The sequence below is a fragment of the Sciurus carolinensis genome, chromosome 6 (assembly GCF_902686445.1).
Source record: "Sciurus carolinensis chromosome 6, mSciCar1.2, whole genome shotgun sequence".
Classification (NCBI taxonomy): Eukaryota; Metazoa; Chordata; class Mammalia; order Rodentia; family Sciuridae; genus Sciurus; species Sciurus carolinensis.
The window spans coordinates 30,700,317-30,717,549 of NC_062218.1; the positions used below are offsets into that span (position 1 = coordinate 30,700,317).

A 17,233-nucleotide genomic window follows, 5' to 3' on the forward strand; every position below is an offset into this window, starting at 1 on the left:
TGTATTTAGGGTATCAACTATAGTGTTGCTTGCTTAATCAATTACAAAGTGAGCATTTTAGACTTTAATACAAGTACAAACCCTAATTCCTTCGAGACTTTGTTTCCCCAAGTAATAAAACCAAACTAATACAGAATCTTGATAGATAAGAGCAGACCAATGTTTCAGACTTAGCTTTATGTCAGTACATTAAAGTTCAAATAACTTTGCACTAATTATACTCGATTTAATCACAAGCACAGACTTTTTGAGATTCACCTTCCACAAACATTCTGTAACTTACATAAACATTCACAACTTCTTTACCTCCTTAGTTTTGTCCTCGTTCATCTTGAATTATCATAAGAACATTACTTTACAAGACAAAATAGTTTTTCATCCAGTAAAAATTTTTACCTTCTAATTTTCCATGCTAATATATTTCCATATCTATACTGTTTTTATCTTTTTTAATACTTTCTTAAACTCATATTTTGAAACAGTCCTTATGAATGTTATCTGTGCATGTAATTTACACAACAAATTTAATCCCAGGAATGGGATCAGGCAATCTGGAATAACAGAATTGGATTAGACAATAACAGTGTCTAAATCTTTTCTCTCCCAGGTGGCATTCAAGGGGTTGCACCATAAGATACTTTTTAACCTGATCTGTCTCCCATATTATCACAATACCACCAACTTAAGTGAGTTTCCCACTGTCATTTGCACCTAGAGGTTTCTTTTGGGCCTTTTTCTTATACTGCACATATTTGTATGCATTGGAGGGGGACAGTTCCATCCTTTTCTTCAGTCTTCCTTGAATGTCCATTTGCAGAGGCTGCCTACAAAACAAAGTTTGACCTTACTTGCTATTTTTTTCTTTCTTTCTTTTTTTTAACTTCAAAGTTCCTTTATTCTTCCCTATCCAGCCCCCACTATGAATCAGCCTCCGCTTAGCAAAGAAAACATTTGGCCTTGGGTTTTTTGGGATTGGCTTATTTCACTTAGCATGATATTTTCTAACTACATCCATGTACCAGTAAATGCCAAATTTTCATTCTTCTTTAAGGCTGAATATTATTCCATCATGTATATGTACATTTTCTTTATCCATTCATCTGTTGAAGGGCATCTAGGTTGGTTCTATAGTTTAGTTATTGTGAGTGAGCTGCTATAAACATTGATGTGGCTACATCACTGTATTATGCTGATTTTAAGTCCTTTGGGTATAAACCGAGGAGTGGGATAACTTGGTCAAGTGGCGGTTCCATTCCAAGTTTTCTGAGGAATCTCCATACTGCTTTCCAAAGTAGTTGCACAAATATGGAGTGTGTATGAATGTACCTATTTCCCCACATCCTCCCCAACACTTATTATTACTTGTTTTCTTGATAATTGCCATTCTGGCTGGAGTGAGATGGAATCTTAGAGTAGTTTTGATTAGCATTTCTCTAATTGCAAGAGATAGTGAACATTTTTTCATGTGTTGGTTGATCGATTGTATATCTTCTGTGAAATGTCTGTTCAGTTCTTTAGCCTATTTATACACTGGGGTTTTTTGTTTTTTTGTTTTGTTTTGTTTTTTGGTGTTAAGTTTTTTGAGCTCTTTATATATCCTGGAGATTAGTGCTCTATCTGAGATGCGTGTGTTAAAGATATTCAGTTCTCCCAGCAACATTTGTTGAAGAGTCTATCTTTTCTCCAAAGGATATTTTTGGCACCTTTGTCTAGTATGAGTAAACTGTATATATGTGGGTTTTTCTCTGTGTCTTCTATTTTGTACCATTGGTCTACATGTCTATTTTGGTGCCAATACCATGACATTTTGTTACTATTGCTCTGTACTATAGTTTAAGTTCTCATAGTACAATGCCTCCTTCTTCACTCTTCTTGATAAGGATTGCTTTGGCTATTCTTGGTCTCTTATTTTTCCAGATGAATTTCATGATTGCTTTTTCTAGTTCTATGAGGAATGTCATTGGGATTTTAATAGGAATTGCATTGAATCTGTATAAAACTTTTGGTAGTATGGCTATATTAATTCTTCCTATCCAAGAGCATGGGAGAGCTTTCCAACTTCCAAGGTCTTCCTCAATTTCTTTCTTTAGTGGTCTGTAGTTTTCATTGTAGAGGTCTTTCACCTCTTTTGTTAGATTGATTCCCAAGTACTTTTTTTTTTTTTTTGAGGATATTGTGAATGGGGTAGTTTTCCTAATTTCACTTGCAATGGATTTGTTGCTTATGTATAGAAATGCATTTGATTTATGGGTATTGATTTTATATCCTGCTACTTTGCTGAATTAATTTATGAGTTCTATAAGTTTTCTGGTGGAATTTTTTGGATCTTCTAAATATAGAAACATGTCAATGACAAAGAGTGACAGTTTGGGTTATTTTTTCCTATTCATATTCCTTTAATTTTTTTCATCTGTCTGATTGTTCTGGCTAGAGTTTCAAGGATGATGTTGAGTAGAAGTGGTAGAAGGAGGGCATCCTTGTCTTGTTCCAGTTCTTAGAGGGAATGCTTTCAATTTTTCTCCATTTAGAATGATGTGTGCCATGGGCTTAGCATAGATAATTTTTACAATGTTGAGGTATGCTCCTACTATCCCTAGTTTTTCTAGTGTTTTGAACATGAAGAGGTACTGTATATTTTGTCAAATGCTTTCTCTGCATCTATTGAGATATTCATGTGATTCTTGTCTTTAAGTCTATTGATGTGATGTATTATGTTTATTGATTTCCATATGTTGAACCAACCTTGCATTCTAGGGATGAACCCCATGTGATTGTGGTGCTCTATCTTTTTAATATGTTTTTGTATGTGAATTTACCAGAATTTTATTGAGAATTTTTGTGTCTATATTCATGAGGGATATTGGTCTGAAGTTTTCTTCCCTTGGTGTGTCTTTGTCTGTTTTTGGCATAAGGGTGACACTAGTCTCATTGAATGCATTGGAAGATTTCCTTCCTTTTCTATTTCATGGAATAATTTGAGGAGTATTGGCGTTAATTCTTTTTTGAAGGTCTTGTAGAACTCTACTGAGAATCCATCTGATACTGGGTTTTCTTTGTTGGTAGGCTTTTGATGATGTGTTCTACTTCATTGTTTGAAATTGATCTGTTTAAATTGTGTACGTCTTCCTGATTCAGTTTGAGTGGATCATACGTCTCTAGAAATTTGTCAGTGTCTTCAAGGTTTTCTATTTTATTTGAGTATAAATTTTCAAAATAGTTTCTGATTATCTGCTGTATTTCAGTAGTAGCCATTGTAATATTTCCTATTTCATCATGAATATTAGTAATTTGATTTTTCTCTCTCTTTCTCATTGTTAGCATGGCTAAGGGGTTATCAATTTTATTTATTTTTTCAGAGAACCAACTTTTGTTTGTCAATTTTTTCAATAGTTTCTTTCGTTTCAATTTCATTGATTTCAGTTCTGATTTTAATTATTTTCTGTCTTTTGTTGCTTTTGGTGTTGATTTGTTCCACTTTTTCTAGGGCTTTGAGATATAATGTTAGGTCATTTATTTGTTGACTTTTTCTTCTTTTAATGTATGAGCTCAATGCAGTTAGCTTTCCTCTTAGCACTGCCTTCATACCATCCCAGAGATTTTGATATGTTGTATCCGTGTTCTCATTTACCTGTATTTTTTTAATTTTTAAATTTTATTTGTTCTAATTAGTTGTATATGACAATAGAATGCATTTTTACATTTTGATAGGTCATACATATAGAGAGTGTAATTTCTCATTTTTCTGATTATACATATTGCAGGATCACATCGGTCTTGCAGTCATACCTGTACATGAGGTAATAATGTCTGTTTCACTCTACTATCATACTTTCCTCCATACGTTTTCTCCTCCCTTTACTCCCCTGTACCTAATTGTTCCCTATCTCCCCCTCCTTATTGTGAGTTAGCTTCTGCATATCAGAGAAAACATTCGGTCTTTGGCTTTTTGGGTTTGACTTATTTCACACAGCATGATATTCTCTAACTCCGTTCATTTACCAGTAAATACCAGAATTTCATTCTTCTTTAAAACTGAGTAATATTCCATCATATATATATATATATATATATATATATATATATCACATTTTATTTATCCTTTCATCTGTTGAAACAAATAATCCAATCAATAAATGGGTTGAGGAGCTGAACAGGCACTTCATAGAAGATATACAACCAATCAACAAATATATGAAAAAATTTCAACATCTCTTGCAATTGGAGAAATGCAAATCAAAACTACTCTACAATTTCATCTCACTCTAATCAGAATGGCAATTATCAAGAATACAAGCAACAATAAATGTTGGTGAGGATGTGGGAAAAACGTACGCTCATACATTGTTGGTGGGATTGCAAATTGGTGCAACCATTATGGAAAGCAGTATGGAGATTCCTCAGAAAACTCGGAATGGAACCACCATTTGACCCAGTTATCCCACTACTCAGTTTATGTCCAAAGGACTTAAAATCTGCATACTACAGTGACACGATCACATTAATGTTTTTAGCAGTTCAATTCACAATAACTAAACTATGGAACCAACCTCTAAGTATTTTTTTAATCTCCACCTTGATTTCTTCTTTTATCCACTGACATCATTCAATAGCAGGCTATTTAGTCTCCAGGTGTTGGAGTAGTTTCTATTTTTTATTTTATGGTTGCTTTCTAGTTTCTTTTCATTATGATCTGATAGAATGCCGGATAGTATTTCTATTTTTCTGTATGTGCTGAGAATTGCTTTGTGGCATAACATATGGTCTATTTTAGAGAAGGATGCATGTGCTGCTGAGAAGAAAGGGTATTCACTTGATGATGAGTGAAATACTCTATATATGTCTGTTAGGTCTAAATCATTGATTATATTATTTAATTCTATAGTTTCTTTGTTTAGTTTTTGTTTGGAAGACCTATCCAGTAGTGAGAGAGGTGTGTTAGTCACCCAGTATTATTGTGCTGTGGTCTATTTGATTCTCGAAATTGAGAAGGGTTTGTTTAATGTACATAGATGCTCCATTGTTTGGGGCATATATATTTACAATTGTTATGTCTTGTTGGTGTATGATTCCCTTAAGCAGTATGAAATGTCCTCCTTTGTCCCTTCTGCCTAACTTTGGTTTGAAGTCCACTTTGTCTGATATAAGGATGGAAATCCCTGCTTGTTTATGCAGTCCATGTGAGAAATATTTTTTTTTTTTCCCAACCTTTCACCTTCGGTCTGTGGATGTCTTTTCCTAGGAGGTGAGTCTCTTGAAGACATCATATTATTGGGTCATTTTTTTAAATCCAATCTGCTAATCTATGTCTTTTGATTAATAAGTTTAGGCCATTTACACTCAGGGTTATTATTGAGGTATAATTTATATTCCTGGTCATTTTGGTTTATTTTTGTTTTTTAACTTGACTTAGTTTCTCCTTTGATTGACCTTTAGTGTAGTTTCTCCTCTTGCTGATTTTCATTGTTTTTTGTTTTTTCTTTTTTCTTTTCCTCTTCATGGAATATTTTGCTAAGAAAGTTCTGTAGTGCAGGTCTCCTAGTTGTGAATTCTTTTAACTTCTGTTTGTCATGGAAGGTTTCTATTTCATCTTCAAATCTGAAGTTTAATTTTGAAGGATATAAAATTCTTGGTTGGCATCCATTTTCTTTCAGAGCTTGATATATGTTTTTCCAGGACCTCTTGGCATTGAGGGTCTGGGTTAAGAAATCAACCGAGGTCAGAATTGATTTCCCCCTATATAGAATTTGATTTTTTTCTCTCACAGTCTTTAAAATTCTTTTCTTATTCTGTATGTTAGTCATTCTCATTATAATGTGCCTTGAAATGGGTCTGCTGTAATTTTGTACATTTGGGGTCCTCTGAGCCTCTTGTACTTGATTCTCCATTTCATTGTAGACTTAAGAAGTTTTCTGATATTATGTCATTGAAAATATCATGCATTCCTTTGGTTTTTATCTCCACATCTTCATCTATTCTGATAAATCTTAAATTGGGTATTTTCATGTTATCCCACATTTCTTGGAAGTTCTATTCATTGTTTTTTACCATCTTCTCCGTGCAGTTGACTTTATTTTCAAAATTATATATTTTGTCTTCATTGTCTGAGGTTCTGTCTTCCAACTGGTCTAGTCTGTTGGTGATACTTTCCATTGAATTTTTGATTTGGTTTTTGTTTCCTTCATTTCAAGGATTTCTGCTTGATTCCTTTTTATAATCTCTGTCTTTTTATTGAAGTGATCTTTCACTTCCTGTATTTTCTCTCCAATATTGTTCTTTATTTAGAAGACCAATCTAACTATGTATTTTCTAAACTCTGACATTTCTTCAACTGTGCTGTCTATGGATTTATTATTGAAATATCTCGGTTTGTTTGAGGCACTTTTTTCCCTTGTTTTTCATGTTGTTTGTGTGTCTTCTCATCTAACAGTATGGAGCTGAGGCAGTACAGATTGTACCCTATAGTCTTATAGTGTCCCTAAAGGCTTCTAGTACCTCATCTTCAGGAGGGAGAACAACATTAACAGCAACTTAAACCAAATGACTCCTATTAAGGCATTTTCAGTTTCTGTCACAATAGACTGAAGTGAAGTGTTTGTTCAATTATTGTCTACAATATAAATAGTAAGTTTGCTAAAAGGGTTTATTGTTTCAAATGATGGACATTGAGGGAACAGAAGTAGCGTAAGATGTGATATTTATGAGGGAGAGGGTGAGAAGATAGAGGTAAACATTTATAGTAAGAGTGAGGGAGAAATTCATAGAGGTTGACTTTTAATATGAGAGAAGTGGGAAAGAGAATCCAGGGAGACAGTAGGTGAGAGAAAAAAAATATGTACAGAGTTTTTTTCAAAAAAAGTAAAAATATAAGAATACACAACAAAACTGTCATATACTATTCAGACATCCATTCCTCAATAAATTGATGCATAAAAAATATTTGGATTCAAAGATGGTAGAGGTGTGAGAGAGATAATGAAAAAAGAAAAAAACAAAGGAGGAAAGTCTTAATGGAAAATTGAATGATTGCTTCCGTTGGCTTTCAGAAATTTTCTCAGCTTCCTTTCTCCACAGATAGGTGGGGTTGTCTGAAGTTTGATGTTAGCTCCAGTCCAGTGGGTGCCGAATCAGCTGGGTGGGTGAGCTGATAGCAAGATGTCCTCACATCCTCTTACGGTCTTCCCACCCATTGTACCTGGCCCCTTCTGTCCCTGCACACTTCAGGACTTGCTGAGCTAGAGAGAGCCCAGTTTTCTCCAGTTTCTTAAACCTGTCCTCCCTGCAGAGAACTGCCCCTCATCTCTGGCTTTCCTCAGGCTTGCCAGACCCAGACTGGCCCATGCAAACTCATCTGCAATCTGATGGACCTGGGCTTCAGCTTCCCTAGGCCCTGATTGCTGTAGCCCCAAGATCTCAATGCCCTTTTAATTTGGAGAGAGACCACCAGGGATGCGCTCACACAAAGGAGCCACCCTGTAAAGAGGCAGCCAGATGGTAGCCACTACCACACTGAGCAGAAAGACCTCAGGTACGACCAGATGTGCAGGTACCCCAATATATCTCCAGGCCCTGGTCTGAATTCCCAGACCCAGGTGGCCACACCCCGAGATGGTGGCGACCATGGTGGCAAACCTGCAAGTCCTGACTCTTGTCCCAAGATGGCAGCAGCCACGTGTAACCAAACCTGTGGGTACTGTGACAATGGACTTCCAGGCAATAGCTGGTAGCCAGCAATCTGCTTGCAGTCTGCAGGTGGTCTGCAGGCTAACGGATGATCGGTAGATGGACAATGGGTAGTTGAAAGGAGATCAATGGACAGGCAAGCAGTGGGCAAATGGCAGATGATATGTGGCAATCAGTGAGTAATCCACACTCAAAAGGCAGCCAATATGCGGCAGATGGTGGTTGACAAATGGGGTAAACAGCAGGAGGTCAGTGGGCAGTGATGACTACCTTGCAGAGAACCAGTATTTTCTCTGCTTGAATCCCGAGTAGGCAGCAACAAGGAATGCAGCCTCCCTCTAGTCTGCCATCTTGGATCTCCTCTGCCATATCTTAAAAAAATACTCTTTAAAAAGAAAAAAAAAAAAAAAAGAAGAACTCAACTCTCTAAGTTGAGGAAATAATTTCTGGGTTTCTAATTAATTTACCAAATAATAAAATGCTTTTTATTAACTAGTAATTTTTATGACCTCTCTACCTGTCTCTTCCATTTGTATTTTTCAACATCCAAATTGCACAATTTGTGTTCATATTTGCATCCTATTTATTGTAAATGTGGTGTTTTGCAAGTGCTTGTGAGTTTATTTGTAAGACCCATTTTTCTCCCATCAAACTTAAGCATGACACGTGCAAACACATATTGTCAAACTATGAAATTAGTCCATATATGAATATTTTAAGACTCAAGGTGGTTTCTTTGCAAAGAAAAATATTTCATTTTCCTGATTATTTCAAAACACTAGTTTGAATACCTGCTTAATTATAAGGAGAAAATTTAAAAATATGTTCTATAATTTAAATTTAAAAACATGTTCTACGATTTAAAATGATTTGTAAATATTTAAAAGATAGATTCAAATCAACCAAATGAGTTTCTTTCCAATTCAGTCATTTAGCAAAGAATACAAAGAATGGTTTTTCAGGAGCAATTCAGCTTATCAAAAAACAAACTTATCAAACTTACTGTCTTTTGTTGTAGTATACAATACAAAGAGAAATTTCTTTGTTCTCAACTGTGATTATGGTAGTGTGATACTCTTTCTGGATGTTTTATGAAATAAATGGTAATGTAATTGCTTGATAAATGTAGGGTTACGTTATGTTCAACTAAAGACTCTGAACACTAGGTCACTTTTGTTCTTTTAAAAATGATGCTTTCTGTAAATAACTACATGTCATGGAATACATCTGTAGGAGAGGCTCAATATACTTAGGCTCTAGATATTAATTTGAGCAGCTCCACCACCAAAAGCAAAGTCTGGAGTTCATGTATACACTACCAAAGAGAAGCAAAGATGTACCACACAGTCTAATGCCCAGTGGGAGAAGGAGCTGAAAATCTGGAGTTCTACCCTCATATATCGGCGCTGCGCAGGGTCTCCCTGCATGTGCATTTCAGCACATGCATATCACAAAGGGAAATGCTCTGTGCTGATAGGGAGTCACCACATGCAAATGACTGATGCTCATCTTGCCACCAACTGCTCTGCACAGCTCCATTTCCCTCAAGCTACTTACTGGCAACCCCAGAAAAGGAGCATAGCTGTGAACACTGGAGGGATTATCTCCTTACCATGCACACTGAGCAGGAGGGAAACTGCAAAGAGAGCTATTCATTTTCACTTTATATTACCGTTAATCAAGTCTCCACAATGATTTTGTCCTAAACCACTAGAACCTAGTCTTGTTTCTTGGTTTTGTATTTGTATATGTAACATTTGGTGTCCCCCAAATCAACTAGCATGTTGCCTATGATAAAGAAGACACTTCTATGTTTGTTAAGGTATTGGTTGATTAACTAGGACACAGGGAGAATTCCTAATATCAAAATAGTGAATAATATGCACTATTTCAAACATCAAGCATACTGTAACCTCTATCACAATCTCAGGAGGCATGGAAAGTCATCTTGTTGGATGGAATCATACTCAGTAAGTACAGAGAGCCCAAAGTTATCTTTAATTTTTATGTAAATGCTAGATATATACATATACACCAATGTTCTTTTCTAATTTCCGGAAATTAATTTCAACCTAAATGTTTTTAAAATAGTTCTTACAAGATCTTATATAGGAAATATGTGCAGATCAATCTTTCTTGAGTATTAATACTCACATTTGCTATTAAAGGCTGAAGTGAACCGGTTCCAAGATACAAAGAGACTCCTTCAGGATTATTACAGGGCAATGGATTGCAAGATTCCACTAGAGGACAATAAGAAATTTACTCGAATCCCATTGGTTCAACTGGATAGTAAAGAGATTTCGGAAAACCAGCTTAGGTAAGGTAGATCATCATGTTATACTGCAATTGTTTTGAACATAATGAGTTACCATAGTAATTAATTGCCACAAGTAAAAATATTGCACTCTTTTTCCTGCAAATCCCAAAACACTCTAATTGTTTTCTCACTTCAAACTATTAACATGCACTATTTATCCTGTTAACAGTGAATATTTACTTCTTTCTCTGCATAATTATAGTGTAGTTACTATGAAGTGTCCCCACCGACACTGCAGGGGCATTAGGGAATAGATGGTGTATGTAACATCTGAATTCTGAAACACTTTTGGCCCCCAAAGGGTCTCTGGTAAAACATTATGAATGAAAGGAGCCCAGCAGTGTGTGTGTGTGTGTGTGTGTGTGTGTGTGCGTGTGTAAGTGGAAATGGAAGGGTTATGAGTTTTCTGTTACTCATGAAGAAATTGAAAAGCATTAAAGACGCAGTCAAATGTGATTATTACCTCATAAGATGGAATGACCTATTGGTAGTTTAACACCAGATTCCTGCCAGCAAAAAAATGAACTTGGTGGGAGGATGGAAGAAAAAATATATTTCCAGTCAAACAAATCCTGTGCAATATCAAGTTTGTAAATATTATTTTTATATACCTAATGGGTTGGGGTAGGGGAAAAGCAAGATCCCAAACTCTATGAATCAATAGAAAAAAGGTTTCAAGAAATGGGTATGGGAAGTGTGGTAATTCCTAAAAATAGAATATTCCTAAAAATAGAAATCAAAGTCCTTAAGAAGTAAATGAGTTAACTAAAAATAACTTGATAAGATTTAAGGAAAGGATAAAATAGTAAAATAAAAAGGTTAAAATAACCAGGAAGTAGGGCCAAGAGAAAAGAAAAAAAAAAAAAAAACAGTAGATATGAAGAGGGAAATAAAGAAGTGAGGTTTAAAAATCCTATGCAGGCACTGAGTGCTAGGCTTAAATCTCCAAGGAGATGAGCTATGGATTTTGTATTGAAAGCACTGTACTGTTTTAAAATATAAGCGTACTGAGTAAATGCAAGTGACAGGAACGGCACAATTAGAACGGAGGGCAGTGAAGATGTTTTAAAGTGACGTCAGACAAATCTGGTTTGAGTCCCTGGTGTGTCAGTTACTAACTATATACAAATAGATTAAGAGAATTTACTTGCCTGATTAAGTTCTCCAATTCTTTTTAAGTACTGAGTTCCTAATGTGTAAAACAAGGTTTTTGTAAAGATTACAGAAAATATAATCTACAAAGCATTTGGTACCACATCTGGGACTCGGAAGAATTGAGATTTAGTTTCAATTACTCTCAATAAATGGTAATTATTATTGTCATTGCATGATATACAGTGACCTCTTCTTACTGATATGCAATATTTTAATTGTATTACATGTTCTTGCTTTGTTTGTTTTGCCCTCCCTTGTTCCAAAAAGGATTCGAGATGGCCTGAACATCTCAAGTAGGGCTCCGCAGTGATCCAAGGTCCACTTCTCTCTTTAGGCTTCTTTCCTCTAGTGACATCATATCTCTGTCACATTCATGTGTATACAAGAATACACAAGGAGGAAAGTGTGTACCCCCTTCTTGATCCCATATAAGAGAAATGTTCCGCAAGTTGCTGAAAGAAAACTTTGAAATTCAAAACAATAAAAAATTCCAAAGGCAATGCGAAGCCTCAGAGCCATCAAAGGAGTTCACCTTTCAGAGTGTAAAGTGGCAGTGCATTCTGTTCTTAGCATAAAACAGCGAGTCATAGGGAAGCTATTAATGTTGGCCAGGAGAATAAAACTAGCAAAAGAACAGCCAGTTCTTATTTTCTGCAGAACAAATTTGCACCAATCTGATCCTCAAATCACTGCTGTGGCTATCTACTGGAACTATCAGTCGATCCGTATGCAAACCAACCAACAAGTAACCACAGTTTCTGTAACATATACAGAGACACAAACAGTGTTAAATACTTATGTGACTTATTCTAACTTATTCCTCCCAACAAGCCTAGAACAATAATAACACTAGTATAGTGAGACTATTCATAAAAATAGTAGCAGTATTGATTAGCTGATAGTGTTAAGTAATAACATTATATTTGTATTATGCTAAGAGGAACTGAGTTTCAGAAAGTCAAGTGACATGCCTAAGTTCATATCTACTGATAGTGGCAGAGCTATGTAGACTAGAATTTTTCCAGTAAATGAATTCAAAACCCCAATTTTTTTCTAAACCTTATGCCACCTCTGTTGTCCTGTGCAGTAAGGTGGTAGGAAACATGTGTTGCACTGTATTAGATACCTAGAGATGACCACACATTTTACCTTAGCTTATTGAACACATGAATCATTGTTGAACTGGAGTGACTGATTTAGCATTATTTGATTTTAAAATGTAATTTCATTTGTGGGTATATCAATGGTAGATCACCAATAAATTGCCTCTTATAAACATGGTAGACTGTCAGACTTCCAAGCACTATCAGAATCATAATGCCAAGTGCAATTATCTTTGATGTTTTAAAACAAGATCAAGCTAATCATTTGCTAGAGTTGACCATCATCTTTCGGAATCATCAACCTGTTCTCCAGCAACTTGAAACTCTAAACCAAATACTGTTCCTTGTATTGATCCTGATTCTCCAAGTTTCAACCAGGACCTTCTTGGAACCATTCTGTGTTCATTCTGTTCCCCAGAGCGTGGTCTTTTAAGAACAATCCCAATCACACCAGAAAAGACTATTCTACCTGTGGCTCTCTCTCTGCTTCAATTAACCTTTGAGATCCTGGGATCCTTCCGGGATAGCATAGTCCCAGGGGTAGATCTGAAATTTCCACATAGGTACAACAATGTGATTAAGTGAAATAAACCAAACCCCAAAAAACCAAAGGCCAAATGTTTTCTCTGATACTAATTCACAGTAAGGGTGGGGGAGCACTAGGGAAGAATAGAGTTACTTCAGATTGGGTAGAGGGGAGTGAAGGGAGGGGCAGGGGTGTGAGGGTAGGAAGGATAGTAGCGTGAAACAGATATTATTACTCATGTACATTTATGACTGCCTTACCGATGTGATCCTGCAACATGTACAATCAGAAAAATGAGAGATTACACTTCATTTATGTATGACCTATCAAAATGTATAAATGCATTCTATTGTCATGTACAACTAATTAGAACAAAAAAAATTCTTTTAATAAAATTTTAAAAATAGAGAGAGAGAAGGGCAAAGGAGAGCTTAACCGTGTTCCCACAGCACTTGACAAACAGAGAGAAAACCTCGCCATCTGTACTCAAGAGAGGGGAGGGCTGCTGGAGCTCCAGCCTGCTCATGCTACCACCCAAACCTTGCTGCCCCCATGGGACAGACCACCCAGACCTCAGCTTCTTCACCCTCCTACTTAAATATCAGGGTGCCAAGTGATGCCAGTCATCTTCAAGAACCTGTGCACAGTTCCCGTTGGTTTACTTTCTTCGTGGCTGATTTATCCCTCAACAGAATTGTAAGCCCTGGACAAATTTCAAAATTGTGTTTCTTCACAATCACTGTGCTTTAATCCTCCTCGTCCATCATGACTGAGAACTGAACCTGAAAATGATGTTTTTATTTGCCATTTATTTTGAATTTTCTCCTATCGACAAGGCTTTCCAGACCACAAAATTCGAATACAGTGGTTTATAACCTTTTCCCTGTTAAAAGAATTCTTTCCAGTAAGTTTTGAAAATGGAAATTAGAGCAAGACAACAAAATGCACAACGTAATATGAATGAAAATAGAATTCTGCTAGTAAAATCTTTATATTTCTTCTTTTGTTGTTGTGTGTACAGATTTTATTTATGCAAAATCTTTATATTTCCTGTGTGTTTGCTTTCCAAAGAATCCCTCTAGTTCCTCGAGTATCCATTTCTCCGGAAACAGTTGTGCCCAAGTCAAAATTAAAAGCCGTGCTGAAGGAGCAGATGGATGAGTCACTAGAAAATGTAGAGTCAAACTTGGAGGCCGATGAGAAGCTAATGATGGACACCTGGCAGCAGGCTTCTCTAGCAATATCTCACATGGTAAGCGGTGGGCGCCTCACCATTTCCTTTCAGAAATAGCTCTTCCCTCGCCCCCCACCACACCTGGGAATATGCTACAGGTAGAAAGAACACGTGATTCTCAAGCACCAGATGAATTCATGCCTTCTGGAAGTTTTGTTTCTTTTGTTTTCCGAAAAAAATAGGAAGTGAAACAAGTCCATCCATAGATATTTGAGATCATGAAAGAAGTGACAACGCTAGATTATTTTCTGTGCCGGGTTGAGGTTCCAAGTTCAGGGGGTCTGAAGGGCTAGTCAGAGAATGTTAATGAGGCCAGTCAAGTACAGGACAACAGGAGGGTGGGACTGGGGCCACTAGGAATTACACCCTTGTCTACGGGGCCATATGCTACTCTGCGCTGACCCACTTTGAGATTTGAGACTCGGCACAGCCAGATTTTCCATTTTTCCAAGAAAAATTAGAAAATCTGATTTTTATGCAAAACTGATTTCAACAGTAAGAAGTGAGATCAAATTCTGAAAATTATCTGATGGAACCAAGTAAAAAACACAGCTATACCACAGGCTTCCACTATTCAATCTCTCCGCAAGGCACTCTAAGTCACCTATGCGGTAAGTATTATCATCCTCTCAGAAAGATTGAGACACCTGCCCACGATCTCCCAGCAGGTAAATAAATATCAAAATGAAATTTGAACCAAGATCTCTATGACTTCAAGGTTCATATCCTTCCCACCCAAAGCAGAAAGGAAAGGAGAAACATAGAGGTAAGTTAATCCCAAGCAGAGGTGTCCCTCCATGCAGAAGACACACAGTTCAACTCAGACGACAGCCGTTCCCCAATCTGCCCAGGCCTGAGTCCGCCCACGTGGGATCTATTTTCCTTCTGTGTTAAACCTTCCTAGACTTTCCCTGAAACACCTCATTCAAACAGAAAATAGTGTCAACTTTCCAAAACATTTTGTGAAAGATGTGGAAGAGGAGCGTGCATCACCAATCTCACATTAAAATTTCTGATTGGCGGGTCCTGAAGTCCTCCTTGTGCCCCTGCCTGCAGGCTTCTTTTCTTCTGACCTCACACCGCATCTTCAGGGTCTTCCTTTCCCCTTTTCTTTCTTTTGTTCTCTTCTCCACTTTCTTCTTTTTCAAAACCTTTCAGTGTGAATTTTGACACACATAAGGGAAATGCATGGAATACAGCCCTAGCTTCACAGGCTTACCTGAAGTAATTATACATGGAACCAGTACACAGAGGGGAAATGAACCAGCTCTGTACCCCAAGTTCTTTATGAGCTGCTTCCTGATCACTCTGTCCCCACTAAAGGAAGTCACCATCTTGCCGTTTTAGAAATCATTTTCTTGATTTAAGAGTTTTATTTTTAAGTCTGTATCTCTGAACAGCTTAATATAGCTTAGCTTGCCTTGAGTTTTAAATAAATGGACTCATATCTTTTGTTTTTTCTTTCGTGAAACATTATTGGTGAGATTCATCCCATGTTGTTGAGTATAGCTATAGTCTGTCTGTTTTTGTTGCTGCATAGTATTCCATTCTATGCCTACATTGCTATTTATTCAACCAGGATGCAATTGATACATTCTGCATTTTGAATCTGATGCAATTATGGGCACAACTTTTTGAATATTTGTGTGTATGCTCCCTGGTCTCTATGTGCATATATAACTGTTTGGTATACATATAATAGTATGTGCCATCTTTTACATCAGCAAGCACAGCCCTTCAGCTTTCAAAGGAAGATATATGGATATGTGTTTATACACGCCATCATTTAATGTGCCTATATATTTCATTGCTTATATGCAAAATTTATATAATTGATATTATTCACAATTTATTATATATTTTTATGTTTATAAATGTTTTTATGTTTAAATGTTTATAAATACTGAATTGCATATGTACATATATTGTTATTTAAATCTTCTTTATCCTTATAATATTTGTTTTCTCCTTTGAATTATCCAGAGAGTTATGACAAACTCACCCATTATGAGGGTGAACAATCATGTCTATCTGTTGTTTTGTCAATTTTTGCCATACATGCATAATGAAACTGAATATATACAAATCTTTAGTTGCCAAATCATTCTGGTGAATTTATATTTTCTTACTACAACATCATCTTTACCTATAATTACTTTTTGTAAATGGTAATTTGAGGTGTTGCTTACATGTGATCCTCTCGTGTGCTTTTGTTTTCAACCTTTCTGTGTCTTTTCCTGCTTGCTTTTCTCCCCTCTACAGGTGTGAAAGCCATGCATTCTATTACCACTCTCTTCTTGGTTATTCGAGGGCATAGCAAGATGGTAGATTTATATCCCAAACATATCTACAACTAATTAAATTAAACAGGGAAAATGATTGTTAGACTTTTTTCTTTTTATTGGTTCTTTTTAGTTACATATAACATTAGGATTCATTTTGACACAATTATAAAAGCATGGAATATAATTTGTTATAATTCAGTCCCCAGTACTTCCCCTTTTCCTCCCTTCCTCCCTCCTTTGTTCCCTTCCCTCTACTCTACTAATTTTTCTGCTATTTGCTTATAGTTTTTTTTTTTTAACTTAGTGTCTTGTGAACTTACATGATGCTGAGATTCACTGTGGTATAGATTTTTTTAATAAAAAGCATATGATGCTTATAATGTTACAGAGATGATCTTGATTGACCCAAAAGTAGAGAAAGACATAGGAACTATAAAACCCCAAACCCTTGGCCTACAGAACAGGCTCAACCCTCCTTATCTTGGTAAGTGCCAACTCACCCACCATCTCACAAGCTGACTGGATGGCACTTGCTCCCTTTTCCATGGGTATTACCAATATTTCCACACCATGGCTAGTGCCATTTTTCCTTCCCAAAATATACCCCTCCTTCTATTTGCTGAAATCTCCTCTCAGTCATCAGAACTAGTTTCTACCTTGAGTCCTGACCACTTAGTTGCCAACTCTTGAAGCCACAGTCTCTAGGATCTTAAGCTCTTCCTCTCCTTGTATAGTTATTGTCTCTGCTACTTATGTGGCTCCAAGTATTCAAGCTACTGTTTGTACTTTTGATCTTGTGAAATGTTTCCCTGAATGCTTAACTAAATTCTAAAACCATGTCATAACCTAGAATAATGCCCAGATCTAACCTACTACTGGACCCTCAGTACAGTCTTGAGATGCTGCAATGGCTGTATTTGCCATGCAGTG

General features: G+C 36.4%; 1 protein-coding gene across 5 annotated transcripts in view; it reads left to right on the forward strand.

The window, feature by feature from the left end:
• Spef2 (sperm flagellar 2) overlaps positions 1 to 17,233 on the forward strand; it is a 194,810-nt gene that overhangs the window by 129,199 nt on the left and 48,378 nt on the right. For all 5 annotated transcript variants that reach the window (XR_007109151.1, XM_047556225.1, XM_047556222.1 and 2 more), the window contains 2 exons: positions 9,849 to 10,000; positions 13,856 to 14,036. Coding sequence is in view for 4 of the 5 variants with exons in the window: in XM_047556225.1 (XP_047412181.1) it covers positions 9,849 to 10,000; positions 13,856 to 14,036 (333 nt within the window). In the remaining variant the exon portion in view is untranslated. The remainder of the gene's footprint in view (positions 1 to 9,848; positions 10,001 to 13,855; positions 14,037 to 17,233) is intronic.